Source organism: Python bivittatus, unplaced genomic scaffold, assembly GCF_059951505.1.
Source record: "Python bivittatus isolate LINGU-HERP-01145 unplaced genomic scaffold, Pbiv_v1 ctg000050_np1212, whole genome shotgun sequence".
NCBI classification, from domain to species: Eukaryota; Metazoa; Chordata; class Lepidosauria; order Squamata; family Pythonidae; genus Python; species Python bivittatus.
Genome location: NW_028277033.1, coordinates 5,356,401 through 5,380,103, shown reverse-complemented (window position 1 = coordinate 5,380,103; position 23,703 = coordinate 5,356,401). Strand labels below are relative to the sequence as shown.

The 23,703-nt window shown below is 40.6% G+C and overlaps 1 protein-coding gene across 1 annotated transcript; it reads right to left on the bottom strand.

Annotated features, from left to right (window-relative positions):
- Window positions 1–6,960: 6,960 nt before the first annotated feature.
- Window positions 6,961–23,703, bottom strand: PPIF (peptidylprolyl isomerase F). Its single transcript, XM_088129114.1, has 6 exons — window positions 23,340–23,703; window positions 18,787–18,817; window positions 18,111–18,199; window positions 12,541–12,637; window positions 10,765–10,840; window positions 6,961–8,448 (listed from the first exon to the last, which is right to left on the bottom strand). Exons 1-6 carry the CDS (start codon window positions 23,583–23,585, stop codon window positions 8,316–8,318), a joined length of 672 nt encoding a protein of 223 aa, XP_087985240.1. The 5' UTR covers window positions 23,586–23,703; the 3' UTR covers window positions 6,961–8,315.

Below are 23,703 nucleotides of genomic sequence, written 5' to 3'. Positions count from 1 at the left end.
CAAGAAGATCAATGTGTGGAATAAAGGTTTTGAGTTTACTTCTAATTACAACTTAAAAGAATTTTTTTATAAAATGATGTACCGTTGGTATTTGACACCAGATAAATTATCTAAGATGTACCAAGAAACTTCAAATGTATGATGGAAATGTAATCAGTGTGAAGGTACTTTTTATTGTCTTAGGTGGACTTGTAAGAAAGCAAAGAAATACTGGGATATGATATGTATTTTGATTTTAAAATGTTTAAAAAGGGATGTACAATTGAAACCAGAGATTTTTCTTTTAGATACGATGGATAAACAGATGGAAAGAAAACCTGGGAATTTATTTCTCTATATGATAACAGCAGCAAGACTTTTATATGCACAGAAATGGAAAGATTTACAAATACCTACAGCTGAAGTGATAATGAAACTAATGGAACTGGCAGAGATGGCGAAACTGACTACTTTGATTAAAGAAAAAACATTGTCTGGCTTTGTTTCTATTTGGAAACCACTCTTGGACTTTTTATTTGACATTCAAAAGAATCAAATTTTGATTTTGGGGTTTGATGACTGATTTGTATTAATCTTTTTTATATTTTTTGCTGAAATAGATTTACTTTGTAGCTTTTTAAATATTAGAGTAAGAGGTGAATATATTTTATACCTATACCTGTACCAAAGAAAGTTGGACGTTACTTTTTCTCTTCTGTATTTTCTTTCTTTTGCTATCTTCTTCTTTTTTTTATTTTTCTATATTTTACTCTTTACTGAAATTTAAGAAAGCTCTTAAAAAAAAAAAAGGACTTGCCAAAGAAGGATCTTTTTCTTCTGTCTGTCACAAGCAGATTGGACACCTTAAAACCTTTGCTGACAAGCGGACAGGTTGGTTGGGTGACACCTCAAGGTCTAAAAGGTATTTGAGTCGTATGTTCATGTGATAACATATTAGCTAGGGTAAAAATATCCTTTCAGCACAATATAAAGCCAAGGCATTCTTTAAATAATGGTCTATTAATATTTAGCATTTGGGGATGAATTCAGCCAGCGGTCAATGTGTCAGAAGCAATATTTCACACACTATGCACAATCTGAATGCATAATTCTGGAATTTAGAGAATAAATCTTACATCAAAGTTCCATTTCTTTTCTTTTCTTTTCTCCATTTAGTTCTGCCCAGGCCACATACACATTTCTCTGTTTGCAAAACAAGGCAGCGAATAACAGAACGTGTTCATCCTAGCAGTGTTTGACAGATGAATGGCAGCTGATCCAGGCTTGAGTGACAAGCCCAGCCCCAAACTGGGGTTAGGCAGCCACATGTGATGATGTGGTAAGAGGACAGAAACCATATGCTCACTGAACAGACTCTTTGGCCTACTGCAGTTGTGTGAACACAACATGTACAATGTTAATTGCAAGATAAATCACTATCCATACTTAAGAAACACTGATTATATTTCAGGGTTCTCTGTGGGGAAACTGAATTTTTTTTCCATCTCTTTCATAATTCATGAAACACACCATTCATAAAACACCTCAGCCAAGAAACATTACTTTAAAGTTACCTATTTTACCTGCTGATCCTGCTTCTAGAGTACAGGAAAGGTTTTAATTAAACTATTCATTCTTTAAAAATGCAAGCACTTGACATTCTCTGTTGTGTGCTATGTTATTTTACTTTGGTTGCCTTTTGAAGCAGAGTCATGCTAATTAAAACCGTTCCTCACAGTTTACATTAACACACACACACACACACATATTTAGGAATAGTCAGAGAAGTTCAGAAAGGGTTGTTACAGAATCACATCCCCACAAGCACCTTTAGCATCATCTGGAGACAAGCTATAAAGGTTTGAGGGACACAAGAGATAGCTTGATCTGTATCTCTGCACATTTTTTTACTGGCACATGTACTAAGATGCTCATTGTCTCAGCGTATAGTTCCATGATCTCTGGAGAATTGGAAATTGAAAAACATTTACTCAATTAGGAACAAATGTTTAAAAAACTGGACACTTACATTGATGTCTTACTCTATGTCAGGGCCAAAGAACTATCATCTCCAGAATGAGCTACCTTTTCAAGGCTTCCCACCAACTTTTAAAGGTCCTTCTCTTTTTAAAAAGCAATACTTAATATAAATATGCCACTATTATTTCCTAGGCCTATTCCCAACAAATCTATGGGATTAATTTTTAGGTGAATGTGCATAACTGAACACCCAGTGTAAAAATACAATATTGTAGATTTTTAAAATTGCTTTAAGAGAATGTGTAGTAAAATGTATTCCTAACCAGATCCTCATGATCACGCTCTTGAGTGGTCAGCTGTATTTGAAATTCCAGTCAGGTTAACACCCAAGCTGACTCATTTGCTTGCATTCCCCAGGCAACAGAAATTGAGGTGTTGTTTTTGTTAATTAAATTCTAAAATTCAGGGTAAAAACATTCATTCTGAACTACAATGTGTGTGTATATGAGTTGCTTTTAGGGCATGGAAAATAACATTGTTACCTGGGGATATTTGCAGATCAAACTGCTGGTAAACATTCATTGACAAGATAACCTTGCAGTATACATGTTGATCAGAAGCTGGTCAATAAATACTGGCAAGTCAATTCTGGATGTTCTTCCATAACGGCTCCCTTCAATGATGGATCACCTGTGTAATGTGTAGCCTGGCCCTGATTATGCCTTAAGACTAAAAAAAAAAAAAACACCCAAAACCATCCAGAGTTTATAGAAGCCCATGGACTGACTCAGGAAAGTTAACATAGGGCTGTCAGAAATGGGTTTTCAGGACCAATTGTTCAAACTGGAAGAGTCAGAACCACTCTCACATTTTTGCAAGGTCTTTGCCTCTGTTAGTACAACATTTCTGAAGATGGGTTTCTGTTTTTATAGACTTTTTTATACTCCTTACTTTATGAAGCTTCTATTCTATACATTAGAACTGTTTTGGAAATCTTCTCTTAACGGATTTACAGTAGTGGAAGACCTTTTGAGCATACTGTACTTGGATTTTTGTTATGAACAGTGTCACAAAATGACTCCTCCTTATGCAATATAACCATGTAGATTTCTTGACTTCAGCAAATGACTTGGTATTGCCTACTTCTGCCATTCTTTTGTTTACTTCCTAGTTTAGTGACACAGTTTCATGGTGGTATCCTGTAATGGTCCTGACCATATACAACTCTATCTAGCTTTCAGAACTTAACTAAGGTTGTCTAGCTCTGTCACCAGCTTGGTCACCCAGAAACATGCATGCAAAATGTTAAGGAAACTTGGAAAATGAACTTTTCCAAGCACTGAGTGGTCCCTGCCTTCAAGAGCAGGAAGAATTGAATGCGGCAGCTGTGAGATGCGAACCCAACAGATTGGGAGGGCCCAGGATGGGAAAAGCTGATGTACGGATAGATCTCTGCTTCTTCCATTAAATGAGGTTGTCGTATCTCATTCCCCAAAAGCCACATTTCTTCCTTAGCAGTTATCATAATTTGGTTCTTGGCAGAAATCACATGGGCCATGTGCATCTGGCTTGATATAAAGTATTTGGATCTTCAGTAATCGAGGTCAGAAATTAAGTTACAGTGTTTATCCACTTTTCAAATGACCGATCCTTTGGCGCCACCTGTTGATAGAAGAAGGTTACAACAACAGAAAATCTCTGCCCACCATTGTAATTAGACATAGAAGTGGGTGAAATGATGCTAAACTTCATGAAAACTTGGATAGCTGGATATATACTGTGTTGACACTGGAAGGAGGCTGGTAGCACCTTTTCTGATTAACAAGTTCTATTAAAACATCTCAGCTCATCTCAATTTAAATCCTACATCAATTTAGCCGCCCTGTGCATTTGATAAAATGAGGTGTAACTCATGATTGTGCCTCTTAATAAAATTTGTCAATTGGAAAAAGTGCTACCAGCCTCCTTCTGATTTTTGGCTACCATAAACTAACAGGCCTCTCCCCCTATAATGTTGATACTGCAAAGTTAGGAATTCAGTCCTAGGCATGTCCTTGGGGAATCATTCAACAAGGACTAAGCCAGAAATGGGCCAGCCAAGTCATGCAATTGAATCAGAGGTATCCTGGACAGTGAATTAAGGTCAGGCCTGGTTCATACTTGGATGGAGACTTCAAGGAATCCCAGGACAGTAGGTTGGGAAGTGATGAAAAACAAATCCCAGAAAAAGACAACAGTAAACCATTTCTTTTTTCAGTTAGATTAACTTTATCACCACCACCACCACTACCCTTCCTCCCGAAAGAGCCCAGAGCCTTGTCCAAAAAAAGCAGATTTAAAAAATCCTGAAATAGTCCATTTAGCATCACCTCATGATTGCCACCAGTGGTGTCCTCTAGAAACTGAATAATGAAAGAAGACAGAACCTTTTGAGATTCCACCATGCAGATATTATGAAACCAGACAGATACTGAGGTCTTTCTCTGGTGTGGTTCTCTAAGTAATAATAACAGCAATGGACTTTCAGTTCTAAAACTATTCTGCTGCTATAGCAATATGCCATGATCAGTTCTGTGAAAGACCATTGAAAGGTCCAGGCAAATCAGTACGGTATCACGTCCTTCTCCCTCAGTTAAGGAAGCATCAGTCAGGGCCATCAAAGCTACTTCACTACTCTACCCAAGGGTGAAGCCTGGCTGAAAGGAAGCTAAATAACCACGTTCTTCCAAGCAACTTTGCAACTGGGATGCCTGCTACCATCCTTAGATCTTGCCTGAAAAGAGATTTGCAACTGGATAATGATTGTCCAGGATCTCAGGGTCTATGGAGGACGCTTCAAAAGAGGACACCCTATCAGGTTACAAGCCGAACAACACTCTTCTCAACGCCTACGTGGAGCGATTACTGAGGATCAGGGTGTGCCGTGGGTAAGTCTCAGAGCAAACAATTATTTCATATTAAACACTTTACTATGAGACCTGATGGTCTTAGTTTCTACTTGCTTCAGTGTATGGAATAGTTAGTCTAGACCAGTGTTTCTTACCCTTAGCAACTTTAAGATGTGTGGACTTCAACTCCCAGAATTCCCCATCCAGTTGAAGTCCACACATCTTAAAAGTTTCTAAGGCTGAAAAACACTGGTTCAGAAAATGTCATGAGTCAAAGGACATTTGAGATAAGAAAGAACATTTACTTCTTTGGTAAAACCTGACAGTAACTTGACAATTTATGCATAGTCTTACCAGCTTCAGAGCCCAGCTGGAAGGAAAAGCCCTGTACTGTATTGCTGTATGTGTTGCATACACATTCTCTGTATATTTGGGACTGAGTTCAAAAACTCCCTGCAAAGTCTGCACCCAGAGACAATAGAAAACACCGACTTCACAGGGTTCTGCGCAAGATGGTTTCAGAGGTACCAACAGAGGGGAATATGGTTTCAGAGATCTTGGCCTCCACAAGCTGTTTACCAGAAGACTCTCTATGCAGCTACATGTCCAGTTAGGGATTGACCTCGAGTTATTTGTTACCCGAAAGCTTCACAAGCTGCTAGCAAATCACAAATGTCTTCCAATTACATTAGTGTCCCCTTTCTTAGAAAGCTAGCCGTTTGAATTTATCTTTTCAGTGATCTCTGGGTAACATCATCTAGGCTCCCCATAACCAGAGAAAAATCTCACAAGCAATAGTGCTACCAGCAGCTTTCTCAGTTCAGTATTTCATTCAGACCAGAGTCTCACCACCACCAGTTCAGGCTCAACAGGAACTAGAAAGGTCATGAAACTCATAAACATCTCCTTAGTTCTGGAAGGGGATAAAGTGAGTGAGCGAGCAGAAGATAACAGACAATCATCTGGCTCAGAAAGGCAGACTTAACCAACTTACTAATCAGATATAAGGTTTAAATTACACATATTTACTAAGTTTGTTTTGAGAGCAGTCAATCTTCCTTGCTAAAACGTACGTTATTTCGATGTCATAAATCACTTCGTGAAGGTCAGTTGTTTAGCATTCACAAAGCTTCAAATTAAGGCTGTTTGGACTTACAGAAATGGCTTTTGTGCATAAGCAAAAGTTAGTTTTTTTCAGCAAAGTGCCATAGCTACTTTGACAGTTACAAATAAGCCATTTTGCTTGAACGTTTGGAGTGAAGCATCCTTTCAGGGATCTGCCAGCCTTAATACACACATGCCTTAATTAAGACAGCAAAGCCTAATCCAAATACATTATTCTAACTTAATAAGTAATGGCTTCCAGAACACTGCAGAAATCAAACAATATTCCACTAGTGAAGGAAAAAACAAGGGCCAATTCCCAGGTTGAGGAAGATTTTAAAGTAGATGTCTCCAATGTGAGGACTTCCAGATGTGTTAAATACCCCTCTCCCCAAGTTAAGCAAGCCATGTTGGGTAGGTATGATGGTAATTACAGTTCAGATATATTTGGAAGCCATCCAACTGGAAAATGTGAACGGCATGTCCTAAAAGTAAAGGGAGAGTAAAAATTCTGTTGAGACACATTTGGGCAGTATGTTCACAAAATCATACCATCTTAAGCTAGCAAGAAGGAGCTGTTTTGGCATTTCTTAAGAGGACTAAGGAACTGCTACCATTTAACCTAAGAAAGACATAAACCATCTTCTCCTATAAAAGTTATTTAATATATTATATATTAGAACAAACATGTTATAAAAATACCATTTATTACTGATACGGAACACAAGCCAAACAAGTTAGACTATCAAAACACTTCAAAGAATGCAAGAACAATTGACCACATTTGTTGTTTAAACTATGGCTGCCTCTTTTCTACGCACTGTAGCATTTTCAACCTTCAGTGACATGGCCATTAGAGAATTATAAATTCACACAACAGAAGGGTCATCACATTTCAGGAGCTGATAAATGACAAACATACATGGCTTCCAGTTTAACTGCCCTCTTCGCAGAGAGATGTGCAATTGGCTACTAACAGTGTCTACGGTATGGACATTTTCAGCTTGCCTTTAGCAGAATTCAAGATTATTGCTTATGTGGACAATTCAAAGATCATAAACCCCAATATGCAAGGACAGATAAGAGTAGGCGGTTTCATCCATCCTATCCTATTTTGCACCACTGAGTGCAATTCCATTATTGTAGGATTCTGGTGAATTCAGAACCTATCTTTATATTCCTGAGATAAAGACAGTGGTACCAATTAAGTGGGTCATCAGCCCTAAATACAAGCTACATCTATGCTATAAACTGACATGGGGAGAATTAGGACAGTATCCTGAATTAATCAAAAAAGGGAAGACAGTAAATCTCTTGTTAAATTCATGGCTCACCATATGAACCAAAGTACCCTCTGGGTTCAAGTGTTTCTATCTCAATTGTGTATAGCAAATTAAAGAGCATAAATAATCAAATTAAATCAATTCACCTCCTTATAATCTTAAATCTGTGTCCAATAGCCTGCCAGCCATTTAATCTACTTTTAATTAAAGCAAAATGCAATCTAACATTGGTCCTGATACAGAATTATACCATGAGAAATATACCATGAGAATATAGGTCAGCCATCATGCTATATTTACGACAGTGGATATACTAGTGTGTACATACAACTTTCTCTCATGCTTGATTTCAGAAGTTCATAGTTGCATCTAAAACAGACAAACTTAACTTTTTTTCCTTTTTGCAAGTTAATAAAAACATTCTGGTTGTTCTGGTGCCATACTCCTAAATTCAGATTCTAACAGCAGCATGTCACAGGTGCTAATTCTAAGCAGCCCAAACACAAGTTATTTTATTCTTGTTATGATCCAGACACAGGAGTAATTCAGAAAAGCCATAGGAAATCCATTAATTCCATGTCTGTAGGTTGGAGAGTTCTTCAGTCTTCAGATCACAGAAACCTGAAGAGCATTAACTGAAAGGGAACTTGTTCCTTAAGAGTTTGTGTTTGAAGTTTAAAGGGGGAAAGGCTACCACGAAGCCATCTTGACTTAACTGCCCACACAGTCAAACGATCATACATTCATTTGAAATGGGAAAATTCAAGTACCAATTCAACCAACGGTAGGATAACCTTTAATACAGTGCTACTAGCTATTGTTCTCACATTTTCCATTATCAAGTATCGGACAGAAAATTTAATGTGCATATTAAAAATGTGACACAAGGGTGTTCAAATTAAAAAGGTTCAAGGTGGTTCAAAGGCAAGTGAAAACTGGACTTCTTCATGTACTTCTGTTGTCTCTGATTGGGGCTCTGTGAGGTTTAGTTGTTGAGAAATGTGTAAGTAAAGTTTGCAAGGATTCTTCTTTGCATCTCTGATTCTTCAGAGAACACATCTTGAGGTCACAGCTTGAATGATCACAGCTGACCACAGTCAGTAATGACTATCTTCTTTGAAGTCTTTCCACTCTTTGAGCCAAAGCTTTCAATTTTTTTCACAACGTCCATTCCTTCTTTGACATGGCCAAACACAACATGTTTTCCGTCCAGCCTGCAATACAAACAAAAATGATATTGGAAGAACCGTGAAGCTACTCCTGTAAAGGTATATTGAAAATGGACATTTTAAGATGACCTGCCTAAAAGAAACCGAAGTAATTTCCCTTCCTGTTCAAAAAACATTCTCCATGTGATAAAAGCTGAACTCTGAACAGGTTAAAGAAAGCTTTACCACACTTGGCAGGATGCCAGAATTAACAAGCCTTAATCTGAAATCATCCAGCAAAGAAAGTGATAAAACATGGTTTGGAATAACACTGCAGATGTGAGGCCTCTTCAAGGTAAGAAGGTAGTTGCCGGTTGGAAATGAAATTAAAAAAGTGTAATTCTAGCAAAGATGTATTGACAATTTACAGCCCAACAGGTCCTTAGAGGGAGTCCTTAAAAAAGTTTTATAATGTTAAATTCAGTGTGATTCAGGCAAATTCATATCTTTGCTCCAGAGCTAGCAAATCCTTGAGAAACTGTTCTTCAGCTCCTATTAACTACTAAGCAGGCCTTATTAATTTTTAATCCAGCAGTCAACTTCCAAAGGTTGCGCTTAGATACATCTAGAAATCCTATTAGCCAGACCTGTGATTCAGGATATATTGCTTCTGAAGATGGAAGTTGATTTAATCACTATAGTTATAGCTATTAACTGAGTTATTCTCCATGAGTTGGTCTTTTGTAGCAGAAGGCTCAGTAGAGTGTTCAGATCTTCCTACAGCACCACATTCACAACAGAAGGTCATCTGTCTATCTTATCTCAACAAAACGTTCCGAGCACAGCCAGAAACTGATACGGACTTTGAGTTTTAAAATCGAGTAGTTGAGGATGGGAAGGCAAAAAATATGGTCTTTGACTGCATTCACTTCAGAATAACTTTCACCAACTTGGTATGTCCCAGATGTGCCAGACTAAAAATCTCGTCATGGCTCAGATAAGCAAAAGTACTACTTTCATAGCTGGAAGGTTGGAAAAGGCTACTTCAGAAAGAGGAGTTAAAGCATTTTAAAATTAAGAATGGCCCTGGAAAAGTTGGAGAAACACTGAACTTAGGTAGGAAAGCTAACTGAGGGGCAGGATCATAAGAGGTGATGCCATTGCAACAGAAAGTGGGAATGTTGACAAAGCTCAAAGGCTGGTGAGCCAGGCAGTTCTTGCTCCCAAGTCCAGAGATCGGTGATCAGCAGAATGGTATTTGACTAAGCCCTAGCTGAGGATTCAAATACCAAGAAATCAAAAGGCTCTATCTTGATGGATTATAAGCTTGTATCGAATACAAACTATAATTAAAAAAAGAAATCAAAAGGCTCAAATCCCGCCAAAACACGTAGCCTGATCAAAAACAAAAAGGCCAGAACTTGAGTCATTCCAAGGCTACAAGCAATTGAAGATATTTATGCTCGCAGTGTGATGAGTCTGTCCAAGACAGACAAGCCCTCCAGCTGGGTAACGCACTGATTCATCACGCATCCCTTCAGCTTATTAGACTTGCCGGCAGAAAAACATCCAAGTTATGGAATCATGTAGTTCTGCCTGCTGTTCTCCCTCTGCCTCTTCTTGGTAAGATTGATCTGAACTTTCCCCCCCAGGTCATCGTTTATCGCTTATGCTGTGTGTGTACCCAACTTTTTATAGGAGGAACACAGTTTTAGATGCTTTGGCATCGTCCTCTTTTAGTGGTTGGTATTGTGGAAAGGGGATTCACGTCAACTCAGGACTGTACTATGAATGCATGAATGACCATCACTTGATTTGACTGTGAGGTGATTTCAAAAAGTCAGCATAGAATATGAGTGGCTCACCCCTTTAGAGCAAGGAAGATCCTGCTCCCTTTTTTGCAGCTGTGGTTTAGTATCACTGAGATCAAAGCAAAACTGAACAGCGGAACCAATGACCTAGAGAGATGTTGGGCTCTTCACTGGATGTGTTCAAGCAGAAGCCTGAGAGTGTCTGCCTGGGAGGTTTGATTTGGATTCCTCCCTCCCACTCTTGCATTTTACGACTGTATTTCAATTGGCAAAATCCAATCCTAGATTGAATGATTATTAATTTAAATAATATGTAAATGCTACATAGTCAAAATATTTGTATGCTGCAAGAAATACTCTTACAGAAAAGCAATGCTAATGAAACAGAATGGGAACATGACCTTCCTGATTAGTAGAGCTAATGGTTTTAGGAAGCAGGTTTTACGCCTTAGTTCCTTCCCATGGCGGATGATGCACAACCTGGGCAATTTAGTATTAAATTAATGTACTCAATAAAACTGAGTACATTAAGAACACACAGAGCAACCTATGTGCATTCCCCAATGCTTACCAATCTGTTTTGGCCGTGCAAATAAAGAACTGAGATCCATTTGTGTTGGGACCAGCATTGGCCATTGAGAGGACACCTGCAAGAGACAAGAGACCAATTTAACTTCACCCAGCAAAGGCAGAGAACAGTCATTCATGGAGAGAGTTTTTGCATGAAGCCTCCTCTTTGGGTTTTTTTATTTTTTTGGTCTTGTATTCAAGCTTAGGGAATGGTATTCCCTGAGAATTCACAATGCAGCCCATTGTAAGAGCTTAAACATACGAACATTTGCTGGAAGAATCAGATAGTAGCTTTTCTCAGAGAACCTCCACAAGAGGGACTAATCACTTCTGTCCTTAGTGCCAGAATCTAGCACTGCTTCCTCCCTTCTCTTTTTTTAATGTTAGAATCATCTCCCCAATGCCTATACTGGATGCCTTTTGTAAAGCAAGATATTAACTCCCAAATTGTGCTTGGCAAAACCCACCCACAGGACTTCTCAGCAAGGTACCTTTCCAAAGTTATGAAGTCTTCCATCAGTCAACATCCAAAACAGTTGGATGGCACCCATTTGGTAAAGGCTGATTTCATCCAAGCATTTTAGATGTTAATAGACTGACTGGTATAATCTAAGTAGAATCATATAGTTTACAATTCCTGGTGGAGCTAAAGTGAACATGTGATGCTGGATTTCCTTCACAAGTGTACTAATACATGAGAACAGATACCTGTGATACCCAAGTTTAGTATTTTAAAAATGAACAAACAGGACTTTAATCTATACTTGGAAACAAATGGATAACCAGGGTTAATATTTGTTACTCTTATTTTGCTTGTTTGTATTCTTTGAGTATTTTAAGTCTGACTATGTATATGGGCCTGTAAGGCACTCAAGTCAGCAAGAACTGGAGCAGTAAATAAGCCTAGTAAATTGAATAAGTAAAATGTAACTACTGATGAGCTGCATAAAGACAAATGAGAGTCAACTGCTGTTCTTCTGACTGACCTACTTGGAGACTTCAAGTACAATTCCAGGTATAATAAATTGAAACACAGAGTTTCTTTTAGTTATAACCTACAAGATGGCCTAGACAGGGAAGGGTTTGCCCTCATTTTATCCTTACAACAGGCCATGAGAACTGAGAAACAGTAACTGACTTTCTCCATGGGCTCTATGGCTTTAAATCTGAACTGAGGTCCAGTTGCTACTTCATACTGGAATTCATTCCAATGCATGGATAATTACAGCCAAGACTTTTGGGCTTGTTCTTTTGGGGGGAGAGGGTGCCAAAAGATGCACCTTTGCTTTGTTAACAAGTGCAGTACCTCCACTTCTCAGCAGTGGATCCCAGAAAACCTTGAAAACTTTAAAACAGATCCTTAAGGGGAACCCAAACCATTGCACGATCTAAATTCTTCCATCAACACTTCCCTCAACAAATTCTTCCATCAATATTTCCTTCGGCTGAATCTAGACTGAGGCTCATATTCTCACCTCTACCTTGATCTAGACTAACATTGATTCAAGTTTCAGATCAAACAAGTTGGAAAGGAGAAAAAAAGTTGAGTGTTGCTTCTACACACAACCACAATAGTAGGACTTAACGTTAGTGCTCACTTTAAGTTAGGATGGGGTCACGTGCATTCAGTCACTGAATCACTTTCAGAACTTGATAATTATTAAAATATCATTGGTCTCAGAAGTGGCTGCCCAAATAATGCAACCAATTCTGAGGCTCCACTTCTATAACAAACATATGCCAACATCCAGAATGATGGAAGAGAAACCTTGCTTACCAGGTCCAACATGTTTAAGGATGAAATTTTCATCAGGAAATCGACTGCCATATATAGATTTCCCTCCTGTACCATTGTGATTTGTAAAGTCACCAGCCTGGGACAAAATAATGTTTTTGTTAAATTACATACATGTATTAAAGAATACCAATCCTAGCAGACTGAAACTTGCAGCAATTGGATCATCTTTATATTTATAACAACAGATTTGCTGAATAAGATTCACTGTGCAACTAAGTAACTGATTAATTTAAAAATGTTTATCCCACTTTTCTAAAAAACAGAAATTACATGTTAAGCCATGATTTTAAAAAAATGGCTTACACTATATTCGTGTAAGGCTTAAGTCAGGAAGATGGGAATCAGTTACAAACCAGTGGGGAAAGCTTCATCCTTTGCCTGAATATAGACAGGTAGAAAACCCTCAGGAATAAGTAATTCCAGAAAATGGAATCAAAGACTAAAAAGGCCCACTTTTGTGCAGTTGCTAGCCTGGTTTCAGAGGAGCTTGGAACTCAAGGAGAAACATGCTTATCTCTTGTTTCAAGCCAGAAAGGCTCACAAGAGTACTGGTACTCATTTATGTACTTTAATTTTATGTACTTTAATCATGAGCTGTTTATGGATTCAAAGGTCCTACTAGCACCTTGAATTATACCCAAAGTGAATTGGTAACCAATGTGGCGGAAGCAAAAGCAGTTACATGCACTAATATTTTGGAACCATCTTATGCTCTACAATCTTCCTAAAAAGAGATTTTAGAGTAATTAACTTGTAGGCAGCCAGGAAGGGTTTTCTTCTTTAGGAAGAGGAAAATTACTACCTGCCTACAGTACTTCAAACAAAAGAGAATTAGCCCTAATAAAGATTAGTTCTGTGAAAGTTGTGTGAAAAAATTGGTCTCGAACTTCCAAGGATCCTGCCATGTTCATGGCAGACAAGAGGTAGCCACTATCACTTGAGAGATTAGAAATGTAGAATATGCAGGGACCAATTGAAAGAGATTTTATACATGAAAGAATTAGGAACATGAGGATATCAAACTGCCAAAAGGCCTTCTACTTGAGCTTGTGAGTCAAAGGATCATTTCTGGCAGAGAAATTTGGTTTGTTCACTGTCAATGTTGCACAACACAGGGCCAATAATGCCTTTGTTGAATTCAGACGCATCTTCCTTCCCCATGTTTCTAGCCATCAAACTTTCCAGTTCTAGTTCCTCAGTAAATCCAGGACCTATCTTGGCCTTATAAGTAGACAGAAGGCACACGAGAGCCCATGAATCCATAGTTCAACTCATGTCTGAATGCTGCAGAGATCCATCAAAGTTTTATTTATAGGGGAAGGTCATATAAATTTATTTATCATTCCAGGGAGTCATGGTACTGCAGTGTTTGCAAACCATTGCCTTTGAGAATCGTGCTAAGAACTGCCAAAACAGTATGCGATGTCCTTTTGTCAGTTATAGTACAGCAGTACATTTTTCATTAAAAAAGGATATAGTTTTGATATGTTTTGGATTCAAGGCAACATGGGTGGCCTTTAAGACCAGAAGTACACCACCTTCAGTGGCAATATCTGAACTGAAGGCCACATCAAGTGGGAAAAAAATAATTAGTGCTATCATGTTTACCTGCAATAAAAAGAGTGGCAGGAATTGATGGGAAAGAAATCCAGCTATTTGATAAAAGACAAACTATTCAGAACTGAAAACGATACATACCATTACCTCACAGTGATCAATCTAGCATAAGAGCAACAGAAAACCTAGAAACTTCCTCTTTTCTCATTTTTGAAAGAATTATGAAAAAAGAGCTGGATATTAAAGGCATTTTAATGAACATACAAGCTTAGCTAGTTATTTAATTTTGCTGTTAACACTGAGGGGATGGTCAGGGACCATCCCACTGATGTGTTCTGTTCACCTTGCTAAACATATTGATTTTTTAAATTTATGCAACATCTCTGTGTCTTTCATCCTTGTAGGCTCTTCGCTCATTTAAATCACGTTATGCATTTTAGGAAAGGCAACCAAACAGCACAGACCTGTTTCATGAGTCATATTCTGTCACATTGCTACAAAAAGGTCCACTTGGACAATCCAGAGGGTGGAACTGGATATGACAGCCATATGACAAAGCATTCCTTGCTTACTTTCCCCCCACCCAACTAATTACCTAAACCCATTAAATATCATGAGATCATTTATTGCAGGGTTCCTCAACCTTGGCAACTTTAAGACGGGTGGACTTCAACTCTCAGAATTCCCCAGCCAGCCTGATTTATTGGTTTCTGCTGGTACAGGTAAGGCACAGTCACAACATTATGTTACCATACTGAAGCAAAGGATCAAGAAAAAAACCAGACAAGAAGATAGAGGTTTTGAGACCACATTCAAGTCTTCTTCTTGTGTCTATGAAGAATTCAGCACTGGGTAGCACTGACACTTTTTCATACGCTGCTTCAATGTATCTGCAAGGGGGATGTGCAATGATTTCAACTGATGGCCCTCCAGAAGTGGAGACAGGAATGTGAACAGCTAGATTTGAGTCAATGCATATTCCAGTTATGATGATGATGCAGTACTCCCCATACATTTTATAATTTCCTTTTTTTGAACGCCCTGAAATGTACAATTCACTGGCTTTTGGGAGGGCTCAGCAATTCAGTGAGAATTTTGGAATAGTTGAAGAATATCAAATTGAAGGACGTTTAACCCATTAGACATTTCTTTCCCAACGTGGACCTCTCCAGAAGGATTTGTAATCAAGCATCTGTACTTCAGAACTAGTGTGTCCACTGGCTTGGTGAATAAGGTTTATGGGAGTTGACATCCCACACAACAAATTTCGGGAAGTCTGGACTGCATAGGAATGGCTTCAAAGTCCAGGAGAGCAACTTAATGCATTACATGCAAGATTTATACATCTCATTTCCAAACCTAAGTTCCTCCTGAACATGCCTGGAGCACACCTATCATTTAGCAGGACTGACAGATCAACGACCTGTACCTTTAATTATATTAATTAGCTCTGTCACCCACAGCTTACATTTTAATTGTGGAATGATAGGCATTCTTACTACAGCTCTTTATAATGCACACCTGAATACAACCTACTTTTAAGTAGCAATAGTTCAGATGACAATGCTATTTAGAAAGCCTAAGAATAGAATTCAAACTTATACAGAATGTTCGATGCATCATACATTTTCACTGGACCACTGATGATGACAGAAGCAGAAGGTTCACAGGTGAGGTTATTTATGAAGCATCTAAGCTCTTATTCTTACATTAAGCACTACAAAACTGACTACATCTGTATACAGAAAGTATTCTTTTCTTTGACATGCACACAAACACGCCCCTCACAGAGGTGAGCAATGCTTGAAGGGTTGGGGGCAGGGGGGAATGTGGAAATCTACCACCTTCAAGGGCAGATACAGGAGGCCTTTTGGGGATGTGGTAGCAGAGCTGTGAACTGTGGTGCTGGAGAAGACTCTTAAGAGTCCCCTGGACTGCTAGGAGGTCAAACCAGTCATTCTTAAAGGAAATCAACCCTGATTGCTCATTGGAAGGATCGATAATGAAGCTCAAGCTCAGATACTTTGGTCACCTAATGCGAAGAGAGGACTCTTTGGAAAAGACCCTGATGCTGGGAAAGATTGAAGGCCAAAGGAGAAGGGGACGGCAGAGGATGAGATGGTTAGATAGCATCACTGAAGCAATGAGCATGAAACTGAGCAAACTCAGGGAGGCAGTGAAGGACAGGAAGGCCTGGCGCGATGTGGTTCATGGGGCCACGAAGAGTCGGACACGACTTAACGACTGAACAACAACAACAGAGCTGAAATTTCAGCCCTTTTCTTCACACAACAAATATATGAAGGGAGAGTGAACAGTTGAGAGGACCAAGGAAGTTGTGGTAGAGGGAATCCTCAACCATCTCCCACTTCTATGCAAGCCCTGGAAAACTTCAGAAGAGAATGGATTTCTCAGACAAAACATACATCAAAGGAGAGATTTCACATTTGTGGGGAGGATAAGTAGAAACTCTAACTCCAGTACCCAGGTATATCCCCAGACCAAGATCAGAAAAAATAAAAGGGCAATAAGCTTTGAGAACTAAGAAACAGTTTTTGCCATGTACTTTCTAGCTGTCAATCTCTACACGCTCTCATCGCAACCTAATTGAAACCCAGAGCTTCCATAAGGAAACTGAATGTCACAATTATCCACTCATTAGAAGAGTGGTTGTGCAGGTTTTAACTTTGTATGAGCCACCTTTTCCTATTTGGAAACATGTCTTCTCACTTTTGAAAATAAAACGCCTTTGTGGTTCATCTTCATAAGCAAATTAGAGCAACTCAACTACCACAAAAAGAAAAACTTGCTGCCCATCAGCACCCTCCCTAAAATTTATATGACTCAAAATCAATTTAACTGCCCAGAGTCACTTTTTGAGATGGGTGGTATCTAAATGTGAAATATAAATAAAAGAAATAAATAAAACCATGCACTTTTTAAGGTTTACTCGTTTTTCTCTTCTCTTTGTACTTGCTAGCTCTGTGCAGGCCCTTGGATTTTAAAGCTTAGGAACACATGGGTGTGTTAGCGTAAAGGCTACTTGCAATCCAATAAAACTATAAAAATTGTACTACAGGGATGGAAGACAGACTTGCAATCCCAGGAAAAGACATTACCCCTCATCCATCTAACTACATAAGGCTCATTGCAAGAACGCTGGCTTAGGCATACAGAGACATCAAGACTCAAGTCTACATTCAGTCATGAATCAAACTTATTCACCATCTTCCTCCCAGAAATCCCACAAGTACAAAACAGCAGAGAACAGAACTATATACACTGCCTTTAGCTCCTGGAGGAAATGTGGCTGTACCTCTAATAAATGAGTAAAATTCATCATCAGTGCTGAGTTTCCTAATCAACCCCTTAGTGAGAAAGCAAGTTCTTTCACCAGAGGACTAAACCTGACATCACCCAAAAGCTCAGCTGCTTTATTTAAGGCTTCACCAAATCAATGTTAAATAATCATGAATTTTGCAAACATCTACAGCAGCATAATTCATGTATGCCTATTTCTTTCTTTTTTTAAGTACTGTAAGCCTCAAATTTCTACAGATTGCCAATTGCACTGCTATAATTGGTTCTAATGTGTGAAAGGCCACCAATGTGTAAAGGTTACAGCATCCCCAAGGAGTGAAGAATCTTTCTTCAGGCCAATGAAGTTCACTAATTTTGTTTCTTCTTCAAGAAGTCCTTAAGGACAGGATACAGTCCATGTAACTGGTCCATGAGGAAATGCATCTTTGAAAATCACATTACGTTTATTTGTGGCTGGTAAGGGGAGAACTGGACATGGAGAAGACACCTTTTCCTCTACATCCAGTTCCAACCTTGGTAAATGACAGGTTATCTCAGGCTTTTTCCTTCCTATTGAGCACCAAGTTCCCCATTAATGTGCTAAGTAGAAAAGCTACCTTTCACCCTGTTATAAAAACTCACTTGTCTTCTTCATAATAACCTCATGAAGCAGAAACCTGGGGTTTTATTACCTGGCACATGAAAGAAGGTATCACTCGGTGGAAGGTGGACCCTTTGTACCCAAAACCCTTTTCTCCAGTGCATAAGGCTCTGAAATTTTCTGGGGGGAGAAAAAAAGCAACTCTTGTTACTAAGAAAACAACCTGTATGATGTGATAATGCAGGTAGTACATTGTAAAGGCTACAGAAACCATGAAAAACAACTACAGGTATTCCTTATTTAGCGACTGCCTTGTTTAGTGGCCATTTGCAGTTACAACAGTTATGAAAAAGTAACTTTGCGAGTAGTCCTCACATTTATGTCCTTTGCAGGTCTGTAAAGCAAAGGAAGGTGAAGTAAGATCATAACCACAGCCACCATTTCACTTAGTGACTGCTTCACTTAACAACCAAGTTGTTGGTCCCAATTGTGGTTGCTAGACAAGGACTACTTGTATTAAAGTGGTATTTAGAACAGAGTAAACATATTCATTCATACATTCCCCCCCCCACACACACACACACAAATCTATACACAGCTAGAGAAAACTGCACGAAAACTACGCTACAAATAAGTGAAATGAAGCAAAGAAAATTCCGTTCCTGCAACTGGTGCCTGAAGGAAGCATTAATCCATTATTCAAAAGCATTTTCTTGCCGAGATGATCTCTGAGCAAATCTTAAAAACATAATTAAGGATTTTCTTACCTGCTGTCTTTGGCACCACATCAGCTTTTAGCTGTTAGAAGAAAAGAGAGTGCAAAAACACACATTAGTCTCATGAAATATATACCCTTATTTCAGAAATAAAGAAACTGCAGAATCATAGCAATTTAATAGGAGATTGTGGAATCAATCCAATTCTGAGCATATTCTCAAATCACAAGTCAATTCAATCTCTAAGCGAACCTCTTTTAAACACTGCATTCATTGCACACTTAAGCCTTACTCTGCCACAAATTAAGCCGCTACAAATGAAATCCTACAGAACCCAAGAAGGCTGCCAGAAAATTTTCGGAGTCTAGAGCTTCCTATCCAATTAGGGTAATGACATTGTTCATATAGCGACCATGTCTGCAATAAAATGCAACTGATTAGGGGGAAGCACTTAGCACTTACACAACCATTGTGGGAGAGGGAAGGATTACGCACACAGAGACGTGCAAACATTTCAGATTGGAGACTGGCTGTTTCAACATACCGAAAGCGTTCTACGCCTGAAGAGAACGTGCCTTCGAAATCAGAAATCGGGCGTTTTGAGTTTAATAATAAACTCTGGGATTAGAACTCAACACCTAAGGCTTCTCACATTTTTCTCCCTTGGTACAGAAAATAAGCACTTCTGCATTTCTTAACGACGAGTATCCAATCACAGCCTTGCAAGAATTCCTCCCTTCGCACATCAACGATTCCTACATAGCACTTAACCTTTTAAGCTAATCCAGAACAATCAAACCATCACCAATGGAAACCAGACACACACACACACCAACTTTCCCATTATCTAACACCTTCAGGCATATTAAAAACAAGCCACAAAGTGATGCCTCATATTTCAACTCAAACAACAGAAGCACCCCCGATGAGACAACCTCCATGAGTCCTGAAAGGGCAAACAAATTCCACAGTTCAGCATTTCACAACTTCAATTTTCCTGCATGTTTTCAGTGTGTTTGGGCAGCTGCTGTGTTTTTGGGTGTCTAAAGCCTATCCCAAACTCTGCCCTGGCTTACACAACTTTCTTCCAAATCATTTTGAACATTTCTGTGAGCTTGTTATACGGTACCTCGGTTACTGTATTGTGATTCTTTTAATTTTGTCTTTCATTTTGTTTATAGAGGTTTCCTTATACAGTGGTACCTCGGGTCACGAACGCTTCTGTTCACGACCAGTTCGGGTCACGAACAGCACCGTTCGCAAAATTTTGCTTCCCTCCGCATCGGGTGACGAACAGGATCCGCGGCCATTTTCCCTCCCGTGACACGTGGCCGTGGCTTCCTGTAGGGAGGGGGACTCTCCCTCCAAGCAATAACCGCCTCCCCACCCGCCTTCCTGTCCCCACGCCAGAAGTCGCGTCGAGCAAGGTTAGCGTTCTCTCTCTTCGTACTGTACTTTGTGTCATATTTTTGTGGTTTAAAAAAAAAAATACATATGGTTCAAAATGGATTAACCGTAATTACATTGAACCTTATGGGAAAATTTGATTCGGGTCGCGGCCAATTCGGGTCACGGAACGAATTAAGTTCGTGACCCGAGGTACCACTGTATTGTTTTCTTGTGAATTTGTTGTTAAGCCATCCAAAGTGATGTATGTAAGTTGGACAGCGATATAAAAGTTTTAGACAAATAAATTGAATTAAACATTCTTGCTCAGCTTAACATCATGTGGCATTTTCTAGATGGTTATTCACAACCATTTGAATGTGTCACTGGGTCCGTTTATGACATAAGTCACTTCCTAGTGATATGAGAGGTGACCACATTTGAAATATAAATAAGGCACAATGCACATGGCTGACGGGAGTGATCCTGCAAGTATTTACATGTGAATACATTACATCATAATGATTCAGCCAAGTAACATCCCAGAAATTCCCTTATGCGTGACGTGGCCAACATTCAGAAGAATCTCATGCAACTGAACGTGCGAAAAAAAATCCCAAGAATATCTTGGCGTATCTACGAATAATCCTGGCATACCGTGTTGTGAGTGTACATGCATGTAGCTAAATGAGCTATTTAAAATCAACCCAGAACAGAAGCTATTTCACAACTTAGGGGATCTAGGGGGCCAGGAATTGAGGATTTAAAAAAAACAAACCAACCAGATTTTTTAAATTTTGAAAATTTCAAATGGGTTTTTCAAGCTTTCTTTAAAGTGTTGCACAAGAACTGAATTTAGTTCAAAGAACTAATTTTATCTCATTCTGCTGGCTATGACCAAGAGGAGAAATGAGGTTACAGGCCTGCTAGTGGATCTCTCTGAAAGCACAAAGACATACAAGTCAAGGTGGCCACAGCAAGGAGGTGAAGTGACAAGATCACCATCCTGACACTGGGATACAAATTCTGCTTGTTTCGTACGTGCATCTATCACGTGCACACACAAAAGGGGCGGGGCTGGCATTGCAGCAACACAACATTGCTTTTATTCCTCTAATCCCGCAAACGGCCCTGTGCAGAAGAGAAAGAAACAGAGAATCTGAGTAATGGGACAGATCTGGACAAGATGGAGGAATCTGGCTAGAAAGGCAATGGAGAAAGACAGAAAGCAGAATCCGTTCCTGTAGATCTCAGAAACGAGTTGAAGTTTCTCATCTCAGAGGATATATTCCATAGATAAAAATCAAATCCCAGAAACAGGGAATAGAAGAGACAACACCCCCCGCCCCTCCAAGTTGGGAACAGTTCAATGGAGTTCTGCATGACTTCTGAACTATCATGCAGGGTAGGGGTGAAAAGTAATCTGAAAAAAATCTCACTGAAGAATGCCTTTATACAGTACACACTTTTTAAACGTGGAAGGAACAGCCTGAACAGAGCCAGCTAGAAAGGAGCCTTGCTGTTCGACAGGAAATAATTTTTGTCCACTAGAAGCATCACTGTGAGAACTTCCCTACCTAGGAGGTCCTTGTGTAAATCAGCATTTCATGGAGATCAGAACTTAGCTTTTCTTCTGGAATGCAGTAAGGTTAGCTTTCTCCAACTATTTACATTTCAAGGATTAATGCAGGAGGAGGTATCAACTATGGGTTGATACCTCCTCCTCTAAATTCCCTCTAAACTTTAAATAGGATGGGGGAATTGATACATAAATGGATTAAGAATCCACCCATAATGTCCAAGGGTTGGTTTTACAGTTGTTGTGCATCCTGTACTATACTCTGGGGGAAAAGAAGAATCCTAACTCCTCTTCCAGGACTGAATGCTTTGCCGCAAAATCAGGATTGCTTTATTTTGTTGGGAAAATGTAATCAGCACCAGCACTCATTGAAAGCAATAGAACAGATTCCCAAAAAATAGTAAGACAAGAGTACATGTTCAAGGTCACAGCTGGTAAACTCCTAAGAAAACCATGCATCAGAGGAATAAGAAGGTAATTAAAAAGCAGATCCCCTTAAGCCAGAAATAAAACAAGCATGGAGGAAATTCACTCTACTATTGACTTCTTTTTTCTGGTGCATTTTGCCCTTTGAAGTAACAGTGTGAACTTTTCTCTGCAGGGAGATGGGGGGGGGGAGCCATTTGCTGAATGTCTGCCAGTTGTAAAGATACAGAAGGCCTGCTTGGTGCTGGCATTATGGGCTGGAGAGGGAAGGACAGGGACCAAACAACCTGACTGTACCAACTGGTACCAAAACACATGCGTAAGAGGGTACCTGGCAGAGATTTTGCCAATTTTGCTCATTTACAAGAGGGGGAAAAGCCAGAACCTGCTGAAAGTCTTAGGTTGCAGAAACAGAAGAAGAAAAGCATGGGTGCAATTCCCATCCATGGTGTTTCTTGGTGCAAAGAAACTTTCCTGGCAACTTCACAGACACGACCATGATGCGTAAGGCTTTTGAAGGTGTTACTTCAAAGGGCAAAATGCACCAGAAAAAGCGCCTCCTTTACTACTAGCATCTTATTCTGAGATGATTTTTAACTCCTCAGCCCAGCCTACAGCACTGGGGCCTCCTGATGCCCCCCTGTCCAAAGGGCAACCGGGCCCACCCCTCACCTGGCTAGAATTAAGCCTTTCAAGGACACGGACAGCATGGCGGAGCAGTTTATTGGACCCCACTCAGCAAAGGATCAAGCCTCCGCATGTCCTCGGGGACTCGTGAGCTGCCCCTCCGTGGCCCGATCTCCCCCGCAGGATGGCTGCTCAAGTGAGAAGAGATCCTCCCCGCGTGTGATTTCAAGACAAAAGGTGAGCTGGAAATCATGCAAATACGACCAGAAGCAGCGCATGCTGCCATCTGTTCAGGGCAAGCTCAGGGCCGCTCTCACTGAGCTGGGGGGGTGGGGGTGGGAATAAAGGAGGAGACCCCCACGCCAGCCACCTTGGCACCCCCAGGAGGCCAGGCGAACAGCAGCGCCCCGTCGCCACCTCGCTGGCGCCAAGGGGTGGGAGCGGGGCGCCCGGAGTCCCGACGGGCCCCGAGCCGGCCAGGGCAGGGCAGGGCAGGGCAGGGCAGGGCAGCCCTGCCCGCTCCCCCCTCCAAGGGCACCTTGGCGCCGCAGAGGGCGCCTCCCCCAGCCCGAGCAGCCCGGCTCACCTCCAGCACCACGCGCCCGAGCGGCTGGTTGTCGGCGCCCACCTCCAGGAAGACCAGCGGGTTCCCCGCGGCGCCTGGGCCGCCGCTGCAAGCGCGGCAGCCGGTGCCGGGGCTGCGGGCGCCCTCGGAGGCGGCCGGGCGGCCCCGCAGCAGCTCCCGCCCGGCCGCGGCGCCCAGCTGGCCTCGCGGCGCAGGCGACCCCAGCAGCAGCGGCGGCAGGCGGCTCGCCGAGCGGAGCGCCAGCATGATGGCGGCGGCGGCGGGAAGCGCAGAGGCGAGGAGGAGGCGGCGGCGGCGGCGCAGCGAGAGCTCCGAGCGGGCAAGGCGGAGGGCGAAGGACCGGCCACGCGCGCACGGACAAAGC